Consider the following 12,583-nt stretch of genomic DNA (forward strand, 5'->3'; position numbering starts at 1 on the left):
CTACACCGCCCCTAACCACCACATCCTGCATACACACCTTGGTGGCCCCCGGGGGCACCCGGGGCATCTGCAGCTTCTCTTCGTCCGCCACCAGCTCCTCCAGGAGAGCTAACTCCGCCTCCACCTGAGGTGAGGTCAGGTGAGGTGACACGCCAGGTAGGCAGTTGTGTGTTTTTGTGTGGGGGGGATATGTGTGTGTGTACGGGGGACATATGTGCGTGTGTGTGTTGGGGGAAGGGGCCGGAAAGGAGGGGTATAAGGGGGAGAGAAGGAGGCGCAGCTGTGACGGGGTAAGCACACACCGTGAGGGGGCGCTCACTCACCCGCACCCCCCACCCCACAGAGCCTCATGAACCTTCTCGCCAGTTCATGAGGGTTTTAGGGTTTTCTTTCCCTCTCTCCTCCCCCTCCTCCCCGCTTTCTTTCCGCACTTTGTTTTAGTCTTGGCGGCTAGGTAGGTAGTTCTCCGCTATCGTCATTTTTCCGCGGTCGTCATGACGTCATCATCGCCAGGACGACCTCTTCTGCCGACTGGTTAGTTCTTTCTACGTGCTTCTGGCGTATCCGTCTATCCTTGGCACCAGCTTCACTCGTTCACGTGGTTCGTGTTCCCCACCTCCACCAGCACTTACATGCCCACTGCGCCCAACCCACCGCCCCGAATACACACACACACGCACAAACACACACACCGCTCCCCCCAACCGCGGCCGGGCCACCAGCTCTCTCCTCCTTCGCCACTGCAGCCACATTGACACGATTGCAATACTGCACACATACACATATACACACACGGCTTCCCCCCCAGGACCTCTCTCCCCCCCCCCCGCCCCCACCTCGGTGTTCTCCCCCTCCGTCAGCTGCTGTCCCAACAGCGTCTGCAGCTCCTCCTGGTACTGGCGGGCCTCCGCCGTGTCCTCTAACAGCCGCTGGACGTCCTCAAGTTTCACCTGCCAGGGGGGGGGGAGGGGAGGAGGAGGGGCGGGGGGTGGGGGGAAGGGGGAGAGAGAGGGAATAGGGAAGGATGGGGAGAGGGAGGGAGGAGAGAGGGAAAAAGGAAGCGGGGAAGGGGATTAAGTTCGTGTCTGTAAGTTTGCCTGTCTGTCAGCCTGTCTGCCTGTCTGTCTGTCTGCCTGTCTGTCTGCCTGTCTGTCTGTCTGTCTGTTTGCCTGTCTGTCTGTCTGCCTGTCTGTATATTTAAGTGGTGTGTATTGAAGTATGTGTACGTGTTTGTATGTTGTGTTCGTGTTTGTTCGTGTGTGCGCCAGGAGGAAAGGAGGGCAGCCCTATGAGCCAAGTTGTCAGGACGCCCTGGCGCGCCACCAGACTCCAACACACCTATACAGCGCAACAATATTCTCACAAATACAGACATATATATATACCCGTGCCCACCTGCGCTTGCAGCTGCTTCAGCGCCTCGGTGCCCGACTGCAGCGCCGCAAACACGACACTCTGCTTCTTGGACGTCTCGATGTTGGACAACTGCCAACGGTTACGGTTAGGGAGGAGGTTGCGGTTAGCGAGATCGGGGGGCCCCTTGGTGGGGGGCCTGGCTGAGGGATTTGGGGGGGAATGGGGGCAGATCTTAATGATGCGAAAAAGTCAAACAAACGACCAACTGCCAAACGACCAACTCCCGCCGACCCATGACCTCCGGGGGATTTTGAAGGGGGGCCGAGGTTCCCAATGACGTAATACACATTCGTACGACAAAATCCTAGACATGTAGCACAAGCATGCTGCCGCTCCAACGTTACCCCTTAGCGGTGCTGCAATGATGACTCCTCCGGAGGTTGAGGAGGTTAAAACCCACTTTTCCCCCACCCCTCTCTCACCCCCTTCCTGTTGCACCCACCATTTCCTCCACATTAAGGATCAATCCGTGCAGCTGACTCAGCTGCTTTTCATTGAGTTTCTTTTTCCGAAGAACCAGCAGGGCCCGATCTCGCCGCCCCTCACGTGCCAACTGACTGGCAACTTCCGCATGCCGTACAAGCCGTACATTTAGCTGCAGGCGGACAGGCCAGAGACCGGAGCAGGTGGGGGTCGTCAGCGGGAGCGAGGGAGAGGGGGTTAGGGGAAGCGCGCGAAGGCGTGTCGAAGGAGAAGAAGAAAAGCAGTGCAGAGGGGGACAGGGGGGAGAGGGGGAACAGAGGCTCTAACGGCTCCTAGCAGGTGGAGGTGGAGGTGGAGGCGGAGGCGGAGGCGGAGACAGGGGAGCTGCTGCAGGACGGCAGGGCGGGGCTGCACAAATGGGTGGGGCTACGGGCACACGTGTGTGTTACGCAGGGGATAGGATATAATGGTGGGTAAAACAGCATGATGCGAAGATGCCGTGATGGGTTTGTTGTCCCGGGCAGTGAAGGCAGTGAGGGGGTATTGTACGGGAAGCACGTGGGAGGTCCAGGAGCAAGGCGCTACGGGCGTGCTGCGGTTTGAAAATGGCCAGTAATGGAAAATGGCGGGAAAAGCCCGGGGCCAGCCCGCGGGCGAAAACAAGAGGTGATCTCAGGTCAAGGATCACATACGACGACCGGACGAAAGCGAGGATTCCCCCCGGGACATTTTTGTGTCATGTGGGTTCTTAATAGTACATGTGTACGGGAAGGAGTTTGGACAGCAGCTAACCACACATTGTCGTTAGCTAAGCTGTCGGCGCAACCGGAGGGTGGGTGGCCTACCAGCTTCTCCTGGTCCTCCAGCTTCTTGCGTTGCGTTTTGAGGCTAAGGATAGCTCGATCCACCTCCGTGATGGTGGGTCTGGGCGGAGGCGTGGGGCGAAGGGAACATAGGCAATAGTGTGTCCAAGAAGAGTTCTTTGGCTTCGTGACTCTTGCCCGGTGTTCGCGACCCACCCTTTAGGAGCTTTACTTTTTTTGCTGTAAAAGTTGCCCATCGCGACGCAGAGTTTTGCGCAGAACAGCCCGAAAGCCTTGGTAAGAACCCTTGTGTCTAAGGAGTTATGAGGGTTTCGTAAGGCGCGCCACGGTAAATATACAAGCGTATGGGCCGAAGATCCGGCGACCTGTTGCAACCTCAAACACCGACTATCTATGCGACATTTGCTTCACAGTGACTGGCACTATCATTCCATGTAGTGAGACTTGGTTATAAAGTCTTTCGTAACTTGCTACTCATTATTTGGACAGGTTCTCGGCTCAGCGCTGTAGTTGGGGCCCCTGGCGTGGATCACAAATAAATTCAACTGAAATTAACGGCTTCCGTGCCAATTGCATGCCAAACTATCAGCTTGCCTCCGTAACATCGGCTATTATTGCAGGATGTCCTTATGTGTAATGCAGGTAGACTGCAAAACTTTGTCACATGTCATCGAAGCTCAGTCGTTTGCCGGCAGTCGTTTTTGTTGCTGACTGTCCTTCACCACGGCTTGTATCTCCGTGACCGATGAGTCTCTTTCCAGTACTCCGTAACAATCCCGGGGATTCTCCGCAGCAGGACCGCCCGATCTCAGACAACGCAACCGAATGGTTAAGCAACAACGCCAGCTATCAGCCGCATGTCGTGCTGGAGCCCCGTCTCCCCTATGGAAATTACGCCACGCAAGCGGACTTCTTGAGGGCTGCGGAGCGATACCTGGAAAGCAGCAGCGACTCGGACGCTGAAGATGGCGCAGGCGCGACTGTCCCTGCGGTCAAACTGCCAGGAACCGCAGAGCCTTCAGGGCGGGGTGCCGGCAGCGATATTGTTGATATGGACAGCGATCGGCGTGGTGGAGACCGCAAAAGGCGCAAAAAACGCAAGCGCCGCTCCTCGCGCTCTCCGTCTCGCCCCACGCGAGGCAGCCGCAAGCGAGACGGCAAAGACGAGGAGCGGTCAGGGAAGCCGAAAAAGAAGCGCAGAAAGCGATCGCACCGCCGGCGCAGCAGCAGCAGCGGCAGCAGCAGCGACAGCGACAGCCGAAGCGACGACGGCATCGACGTGGCTGAACGGGCGAAGATCCTTCGGCTGGAACGTGCCGCAGCCGCGTCGGGCCTCGCCCCACGTCAGGCGGCCGCCGCTCTCACCGCCGCAAAGCCCCTCCTCAAAGACGTCGCGACGCAACCTGGTGAAGTGTTTTACGACACCCGCGGCGATCTCGACAACCTGGTGTACGAGTCCTTGTACGGCAGCAACGTGGCGTCGTACTACCGCGCAGATCCGTTGGGCCTTTCCAAGGGGGCGCGTGCAAATCGGCTGCTGCCCGGGCAGGTCATGACGGCAGCGGTGGCGGCGGCTCGGGGGCGGGGCCGGGGTCCGCGGCGGGGGGGTGACGAGGAGGAAGAAGATGACGAACCGCCCCATGGTTCGCTCGCCGCCATACGATACTTCGCCGCCAAGACAGTGGCGGCGGAGCGGAGCCGGCGGCTGCGGCGCGTGTTTTTGTCTGAGGCGCCGGTGCTCCCGGGCGCCGGCGGCGGCGGCTCGCGTCGGGGCGGCGGCGGCGCCGGCCGCGCCGGTGGTGGACGTCGCGGCTGGCTCCTGTCGCAGCTGGAGGGTCCGGCTGCAGCCGCTAAAGCCCCTTCCGGTGCGGCAGCGGAGGCGAGCGGCGCCAAGATGGCTATCCCAATGCCGTCGTACATCCCGATGCAGGACCCGGCCCTAGCGGCGGCGGCGGCAGCGGAGGCGGCGGCGGCAGGTAGCAGCGGCGGATGGGAGCGGCGGCAGCTGTCGGCGGAGGTGGCGGCGGCTGCGGCGGCGGCCAGCGGCGAGTCGGCGGAGGAGTGGGTACTGCGGAAAACACGGGAGTACAACACTGCCGTACGGGAGGATCCCCAGAACATTCCGGTAAGCGACGTGATGAAAGTGGACATGAGTTTGACCAACTTGCTTGTGTCTGTCGGTATGTATGTATGTATGTATGTATGTATGTATGTATGTTGTTACAGGGTGGTACAGCTTCACCAGCGGCCCCCTTTCCCGAGGCAGTTCCCTGCTCTCCCCTGCTAGAGGGGCACCCTAATCCATTCAACCCATCCGACTTCAGAATGTATTCGTTGGGTCCAGCAACTGACCACCAGCATCCAACCAAATCTAGCGGATCAACGGCGCTACAACTTAGTTCCTGGTCAGCTCGCAAATTGCTAAAATCACGTCTTGCACTGTCCACAAGATGGAGGCCCACCTCCCAATTCTATACCCCTCACACACAGAGGGGTCGGCAGGCGGAATGATGTATGTATGTGCGATGTATGTATGTTTGTATGTATGTGCATGTGTCCCCTTCCCCACGGGGGCCCCCGGGTTATGTTTCCTGCACTCGACAACCCCCCCCACACACACACCCGCAACCCCCTGCGACTCCTTTTTCAATGCGCCTCCCCCCCCCTACCCCCCTTACCCCCCTACCCCTCCAAACAGCTCTGGCTGCGCTTCGCCGCCTTCCAGGACGGGGTGTCCCGGCTGCTGTCTAGGCGGGGTGTGGCGGAGGTGGCGGGGTCAGCGGCGGAGAAGAAAATGGCCATACTGCAGGTGTGTATGTATGTATGTATGTGTAAGTGAGTCTGTTTGCGCGTATGTACGTATGTCGTGTAGTGTAGTGTATGTAAGTGTGCGTATGTATGTTTCCTGGGTAACTTCCGTCGGCCGGATAGGTGGTCGGTCTCCCCGCCATCCCCCCTCCTTTTCCCCCCTCCCCCGTTCTTCACTCGCTCGTGGTTCGTCTTTCCCCCTCTCTCCCCGCCGCACATACACATACACATACATCCCCTCTCCTCCCTGTGCCCTGTCAGCGAGCCCTGGATTGCCACCCCAGCCACCCCGCCTTGCTGAGGGGCATGATGGCGGCCGGTGAGCCCCTCCTGGAGCCGGAGGAACTCATGGACAGGTGCGTGTGTATGTCTGTATGTACGTGTACGTCGGCGCGTGGGTATGCAGCTTGCTTCACATCATCTTACATTGTTGGCGTGTATGTGTGTATGTGTGTATGTGTGCGTGTATTATTTGCCACATATCGATCCGGGCCTGACACTGGCCAAGGGCACCTAACCGTATACCCCATCAATGGGAAGGAACGACCGCCGAAGCAGCACTCTCCTCCCTTCCTTGTGGGGGGAGAGGGGTGTGAGGGCCCACAGTCCCCTAGTACTGCTCGGCCGAGGGCGCGCGACCCACCCCGCGTCCCTACGTCCCTCACATAATCCACAACCACCACCACCACCACAACCACCACAATGATGATGATGATGATGACGATGGTGGAGCACGGTGGCTACGGAGGCCTCTCACAACTAATCTCAGTTCCGCCGAGGCAGCCTGAACAATATATATGTATGTGTGAAACAGGGGGGTTGTATCTTCACCCGTGGCAGCTACCCGGCGAAACCCTGCCTTCCCCGGTATTTCGGGGCACCCTCATCCAGTCACCCTAGTCAACTTCTCAGTGGATCGCTCAGGTTCCGCACCCACCACCACCATCCAACGGAATCTGCCGGGTCGACAGCGGCCCAACTCCATTCCTGGTCGGCTCGCAGGTTAACTTTATCCCAGGTCACCACCGTCCATCAACTAGGGGCGCAATACCTTCCATTGTATGGATGGATGGATGGATGGATGGATGGATGGATGGATGGATTGCGGGGACAGCGCCTAGCCTCGTGTCTTATATTGTTCCGCTCTCCTTCGCACACGGGCGACAAGCAGCCTTCCCCCTCTTACCCGCACCCCCTTGGGCACACACAACACACACACACACACCCCACGCTACCAGGTGGGAACGTCTGCTACGTCGTACACCTGCTGAGGCTGCTCTTTGGCGGGACTACCTGACCCGGAGGCGGAGCGCCTTTGCGGTCACCAAGTTGTCCAATATGCAGGTTCTGGAAGGAAGGGGGGAGGGGAGGGGAGGGGAGGGGAAGGGGGGAGGCCGCTAGCACGAGGTGTACTTTGATAACTCTGCAGCTTTTGCCATTCTAAGCCTTCACAGCCGGCCGTGCCGAATCAGCAAAGCGTTCTTCGAAACCGAACATTGGAAACATTGGAAAGGCTGAGATGCTGTAGCCGAGGAGTGAAGGGGCGTGAAGGGGAATGAGGGAGGGAGAAGCTGAAGGAGGGCGGGGGAAATGTGGGGGGAACCATGCCGTACAACTGTCGTACCATCACCGTACCACTCGGTCCACATGAAGCACATGCCCCCATCCCATCCTTTTGGCCGTTCTCTCCCCTCTCTCCCCCCCGCTCTCATTACGATGTTCCTCCTTCGTCTCGGCGGCTGGGTAGTGATTTCGCCTGTCCTCGCCTGTCCTCGCCTCCTGCTCTCTCTCAACTAGTTACTCCTTTCTTTACCTATCTGGCCAGGTCGCTGCGGTGATCCACTACCCAACTCAATATTGGTCAGTAACTTCTTAAGGCTTCTTGCAGTATCTGTCTAATCCCGGAGTATCGGCCTATATATCTGGTACCTGCGTCACTCGTTCGTGGTTCGTCTTACGCACTCCCCCCCCACACACACCGGTGCCTCGCTGGTCAACGCCAGGCAGCGTACGGCAATGCCATGCATGCGCTGGCTTCGGAGCGCGCCTGTCAGCAGCGCAAGGCCGCCACCCACGCTTCGGAGCGGTCGGCGGCTCTGGCGGTGGTTTCGGATCTGGACCAGGAGCTTGTACGACTGGTTCTGGAGCTTGTGGATCTGGAGCTGTGTGCGGGTGCTAGCGAGTTTGCGGTAGCCCGGATTCAGGCGCTGTTGGAATTCCACTGCTTCGCCCCCGGGGTGTGTGTGTGGGGGGGGGAGGGTATGTTGGGGGCTGTGGGGTGGGGATAATCATCCGCCTTCATCTACCTCCCCATTTGAAAATATCCCTCTCTCTCTCCCTCCCAACAACATTTCCCCTCCCACCCCGGAGGTCGTCCCGATAAAAGAATCCCCCTCAATCTCCAAATGAGAAGTAAACCATACACACACATCCCCCGGTCATTGCGTTCGATAAGCAATGTGCAACGCACCCGCCCCGGGTTACACACACACACCCTGTTACAGGGCCGCCCTCACCCCCACCCCCCCCACACACACCCCGACTGGCCCTCTTGAACAGAGCCTCGACCGAGCCGCGGCCGCAATGGGCGGCGGTGGTGGTGGTGGTGGTGGTGTGCGGCTGCCTGCCGGGGCGCTGTTGCGGCTGTTTGACAACTTCTGGGAGTCAGGTGCCCCGCGGGTGGGGGAGGAGAGCGCCGTAGGCTGGGCCAAGTGGTGAGACGGGACGGGGGGGGGGGCGGGGGGGGGGGGGATTGGGGGTGGGGGGAATGTTCTCTGTACGTACGTGTGTGTGTGTGTGTTTTACATACCTCGGACCTGGTGGTGTTACCCGTCCTTTCCACCGGTTTGCATAGGGGGAAACAGACAAAACACTCTCCGCCGTGTGTACGGCACGGAGGCACGTGTCGAACACAAAGTCCGTACAACACTGTAGCAGTAGCAGTAGTACTCTTAATGTACGTGTGTATGTCTGTATGTGTGTACGAGCGCTACAGGTACCGCAAGGAGAATGATGCGTTGTGGGTGGCCTCCAAGACCGGACCCCTTGATGACGTCAGCGACGGGAGGCGGGTACGAGGGGGGTACGGCGACCAGCAGCGGCAAGACGAGGACGGCGAGGGGGGCGGCGGCGGCGGATGGACGGGGTGGATGGAGTTGCCGCCGCTACCGTTGGCGCCGCCGCCACCGTCGGGAGCGGCGCCGGCACAGGGCGACGACGTGGCGGCGGCGGCGGGAGGGGATGGTGGCGGCGGCGACGGGGCTGAAGGCGAGGGAGGGGACGAGGGGGAGGACGAGGAGGCGGACGAGGCGGAGGAGGAGGGGGCTGTGCAGGTATGTGTATGGGCGGCGCCCGGGGTGCGGTGGTCGTGGTGGTTAGGGTGGCAATATGTAACCACCTAGCTAACCACCGACCTAACCACCGACCTAACCACCTCTTCCGCCCCAAGGAGCTGACCGAGGAGCAGCTGTTGGCGCAACTGGGGCTGAAGTTGGACGAGCAACTTGAGGAGATGCAGCGGCAGGTGGGAGGGGGCCGTGAGGACGAACGGAGGGAAGGGGGGAAGGGGGGAAGACGAACCACGAACGAGGGAAGCTGATGCCAACAAAGAAAAGACTGATGTGCCAGAAGTAAAAGAAGGCATAACCAACCAGTCGGCAGTTGCGAAGAAGCCGTCCTCGCGATGATGTTAGTAGTCATGACGATAGCGGAAAAACACCTACCTAGCCGCCAAGACTAAAATTAAGTGCGGAAAGAGAGCAGGAAATCCATCCATAAAATCCTAAAGTTAGGTGTAAAGGCGACGAAGAGCAAAAAACTGACGTGATTAGAGGAAGCGGTGGAGGGCGCAAGCTGGATACAAATGGTTCGCCGGCCTGGCACAGAACTGGCTGATAAGCTGCTGGTGATAAGCTGCTGGTGGCATGCAAGTGCTCCTCCCACCCACCCACCCCAACACGCCGCTGGCCCGACCGACCCGACTATCCCAGTCCGGCTATAGCCGACCGATGCATAGAGGTTAGGGATAGAGTGCGCAAAGTCCACGACCTCGTTACCCTCCTTTCTGCCCTTCTGTCCGCTACTGACTCATTCGCTTTGGGCCGCATCTCGTGCAACGAGGTCGCCTCCTTCAAAACCGCTTACTGGTCAGTTCTGCTTCTTGTACACTCTTTCCTTGGCAGCAGCTTCACTCGTTCGTGGTTCATCTTTTCCCCCCGACTCCCCCCCGACCCCCCCAACCCGCATCCCACCCGCCTTTCCACGGTGCCAGGGTGTGCCGCCCGACATCCTCAGCCGCTGGCTGCGTACGGAGCGTGAGCGCTCCGCCCGCGACTGGCAGCCACTGAGGCCGCCGCCGGCGGCCCACGGGTCTCGAACGTCACCGCAGCGCGAAGCCGAGGCGGCGGAGCCGGGAGACGGCGGCGGCGACGACGGCGCAGTGGTTGCGCAGCGGGTGGTCCTGATAAATGAGATCCGTGACGGAATCTTCCCGATTGAGGATCCGGATTTGAAAATGGATCTGATTCTGGGCTGCCTCTGCGTGCTGGGTGTGCCGTTGGCGGTGACGCCAAGCCCGCCTGGCGGCGGCGGCGGCGGCGCTGCTGCCGCCGTACGGCTCTACAGTAGCTGTTTGGGTTGTTGCTCGCAGTCCTTCTTGAGGTTCCTGCCGCAGCAGGTGGCGCTGGCGGAGTGCCAGAGATGCCTGCCGTTGGGCCTGGCGGCCGCCGCCGCGGCTGCCGTCAGCAGCGGCGGCGGCGGCGGCGGTGCCGTCGCCGCGCCGTGGTACCTGCAGGACGAATCCCGGCGGGCCTTCGTGGCCCGGCTCCTGCGGGGTCTACTACTAGATGGGCCCTACATGGATCAGCCGCAGGTACGAGCGCTGCTGCTGCCGTACACTCTAACCGCGTCACGGGTATGTACGAGCGTGGTGTGATGGTAGTCCTGGCGGAGGCTGGTGTTCGGTGTTGTATACGCCATATCGTACACACAGCTGTACTACGCTACGCATCAAACAGGCGTCCGTTGAGGCGCCGGTGCTTTGTTTGTTAACTCGGTTTCGGACTGCTTCGGTTTATTGTTTCCCTTCCGGCTGGGCTTCCCGTCAAATCCCCGTCGCTCATTGCCCACCAAAGTACGGTATTGTGGTGTTCGGGCCCTTCTTCATCCAGCAATCCAAGCTGCATGACGTCCCATGACGTGTTTTATGCCGTACATCATGTCATATCCCTCCACTCTCCCACAACATTACCGCAGATCGCCCTGGCGTACCTGTTAGTGGAAGCTTCAAGCGTACAAGCGGACGGCGCCGACGGCGCCGCCGCCGCCAGGCTGCTGCAGCAGCTGCCGTGCGCTGACCGCGCCCGGGAGGCGGCCCGTAAGTTGCTCAGCGAGCGCCGCCACAGCGTGGCACTACTGATGGCGCTGGCAGCGGTGGAGGACGCAGCTGGTCAGCCCCGGGCGGCGCGTAGGGCCCGCGACGCTGCACTCACCGGAGCACCGGGTCTCCCGCCAGGGGAGCAACGACTGCTGCCCCTGCTGGTGCATCAGTACATCGAGGCGGAGAGGGCAGCGGCGGCGGTGGCGGCGGCGACGGCGGCGGCGACGGATTCGGCGGCAGCGGCGGCGGCACTTGAGTGCGTCCTGCGGGCGCACCACGTGCTGCGCTGGTTCCTGGCGACGTGGATGCCGGCCGCGCGCGACGCCGGAGCCAATGTTGCGGCGGCGGCACCATACATGCCGTACAAGGCGGGCCGTCAGGTGACGCGGGAGGACGTGGCGGCGGCGCGGCGCGGCTTCGAGGCGAGGGTGCCTAGCCTTCTGGCGGCTCGTGTGAGTCCTTTTCCTGCAACCCTCCATTACCCCTTCCCCCCCTTCGCCTTCAAGAATGCCTCTTGGTCAGTTCTACTTCTAATACACTCTTGCCCCGGCAGCAGCTTCACTCGTGGTTCCTCTTTTCCCCCCCGGGGTTTCCGCTCCCCACCCCCGGGAAAGGGAAAGGGCCCCGCAACAGATCAACCACAACGGATGGAACTGAACTGCCGTTAGTTGGTTGATTTCAACCGAAATTTCCAACGCTTTAACAAGTGTTAACGGCTGATTTGGACAGCAGCCGTCTTACATTGTGATATTCAGGGTTTCGCTGCAACACACCGCGGTATCTACACCGCTATACAAATCTTCTTTTTCAGGGCCCCTCGGACCCCAACGCACTCCCATTCATGTGCCCCACAAGCGCCTACTTCCCAGCCCCGGTTCATTCCTCTACCAGAATGTGCGCCTTCCGCGCTCCGAAACCCCTTCCCCTGGACTTCCACAGGATGGCGCCCTGGACGCCCCCAGCGCCTCGTGCCTGTACCTAGGGGGCGCTTTCGAGGCCCTCACCGGCCGCCTGTACCCCGCCGCGGGGGGGGGGCTGGCCGCCGCCCTCACAATACACAAGCACGCCACGGCCGCCGTGACGGTGGAAGTACGGCAGGCGAGCGGATTCCACGAGGCCTTGGTGGTGTCGTACTGCGGATTAGTGGTTTCGGAGCTGCACGGGTCTGCTGCGGCGGCAGCCGCGGGTGGCGGCGGCGGCGGGGCTGCGGCCAGAGGTGGCGGCGGCGGCGTGGGCGAGGGAGGAGTGCAGCCAGCTAAGGCGCGGATGGCGGTGCTGCAGGTCAGGTCGGGAGAGCGCATCTAGCTGGGCTCCCACATCTGCCAACACCGCACGCTGATCACTAATATGTTCATTAGGTTTGCTACAAGGACGTGGGAGGCAGGACGCTGGTGAGAAAGGTAAAGGGCTGATTGGTTGATCCTCTCATCCCTCCCATCCCTCCCATCCCTCCCATCCCTCCCATCCCTCCCATCCCTCCCATCCCTCCCATCCCTCCCATCCCTCCCATCCCTCCCATCCCTCCCATCCCTCCCATCCCTCCCATCCCTCCCATCCCTCCCATCCCTCCCATCCCTCCCATCCCTCCCATCCCTCCCATCCCTCCCATCCCTCCCATCCCTCCCATCCCTCCCATCCCTCCCATCCCTCCCATCCCTCCCATCCCTACCATCCCTCCCATCCCTCCCATCCCTCCCATCCCTCCCATCCCTCCCATCCCTCCCATCCCTCCCAT

The 12,583-nt window shown here is 60.7% G+C and overlaps 2 protein-coding genes across 2 annotated transcripts in view; one reads left to right on the plus strand and one right to left on the minus strand.

Annotated features, from left to right (window-relative positions):
• Nucleotides 1-854: 854 nt before the first annotated feature.
• VOLCADRAFT_45980 (uncharacterized protein) lies at nt 855-2,765 on the minus strand (the record flags this gene model as incomplete). The annotated part of the gene is made up of 4 exons (XM_002949885.1): nt 855-950; nt 1,396-1,485; nt 1,859-2,011; nt 2,685-2,765. Coding segments are annotated over 4 exons (420 nt in total), but the record flags the coding sequence as incomplete, so codon positions are not given.
• A 643-nt stretch (nt 2,766-3,408) lies between these two features.
• Nucleotides 3,409-12,583, plus strand: part of VOLCADRAFT_90249 (uncharacterized protein) — a gene marked incomplete at both ends in the record, with an annotated part of 10,289 nt that continues 1,114 nt past the window's right edge. The window contains 14 exons of the mRNA XM_002949781.1: nt 3,409-3,733; nt 3,986-4,528; nt 5,154-5,179; nt 5,362-5,472; nt 5,733-5,827; nt 6,710-6,815; nt 7,475-7,708; nt 8,031-8,185; nt 8,467-8,803; nt 8,920-8,994; nt 9,742-10,341; nt 10,725-11,009; nt 11,217-11,300; nt 11,788-12,129. Of these exons, the coding sequence (XP_002949827.1) occupies nt 3,409-3,733; nt 3,986-4,528; nt 5,154-5,179; nt 5,362-5,472; nt 5,733-5,827; nt 6,710-6,815; nt 7,475-7,708; nt 8,031-8,185; nt 8,467-8,803; nt 8,920-8,994; nt 9,742-10,341; nt 10,725-11,009; nt 11,217-11,300; nt 11,788-12,129 (3,318 nt within the window). The remainder of the gene's footprint in view (nt 3,734-3,985; nt 4,529-5,153; nt 5,180-5,361; nt 5,473-5,732; nt 5,828-6,709; nt 6,816-7,474; nt 7,709-8,030; nt 8,186-8,466; nt 8,804-8,919; nt 8,995-9,741; nt 10,342-10,724; nt 11,010-11,216; nt 11,301-11,787; nt 12,130-12,583) is intronic.

Source organism: Volvox carteri (genome assembly GCF_000143455.1).
Source record: "Volvox carteri f. nagariensis unplaced genomic scaffold VOLCAscaffold_16, whole genome shotgun sequence".
NCBI lineage: Eukaryota > Viridiplantae > Chlorophyta > Chlorophyceae > Chlamydomonadales > Volvocaceae > Volvox > Volvox carteri.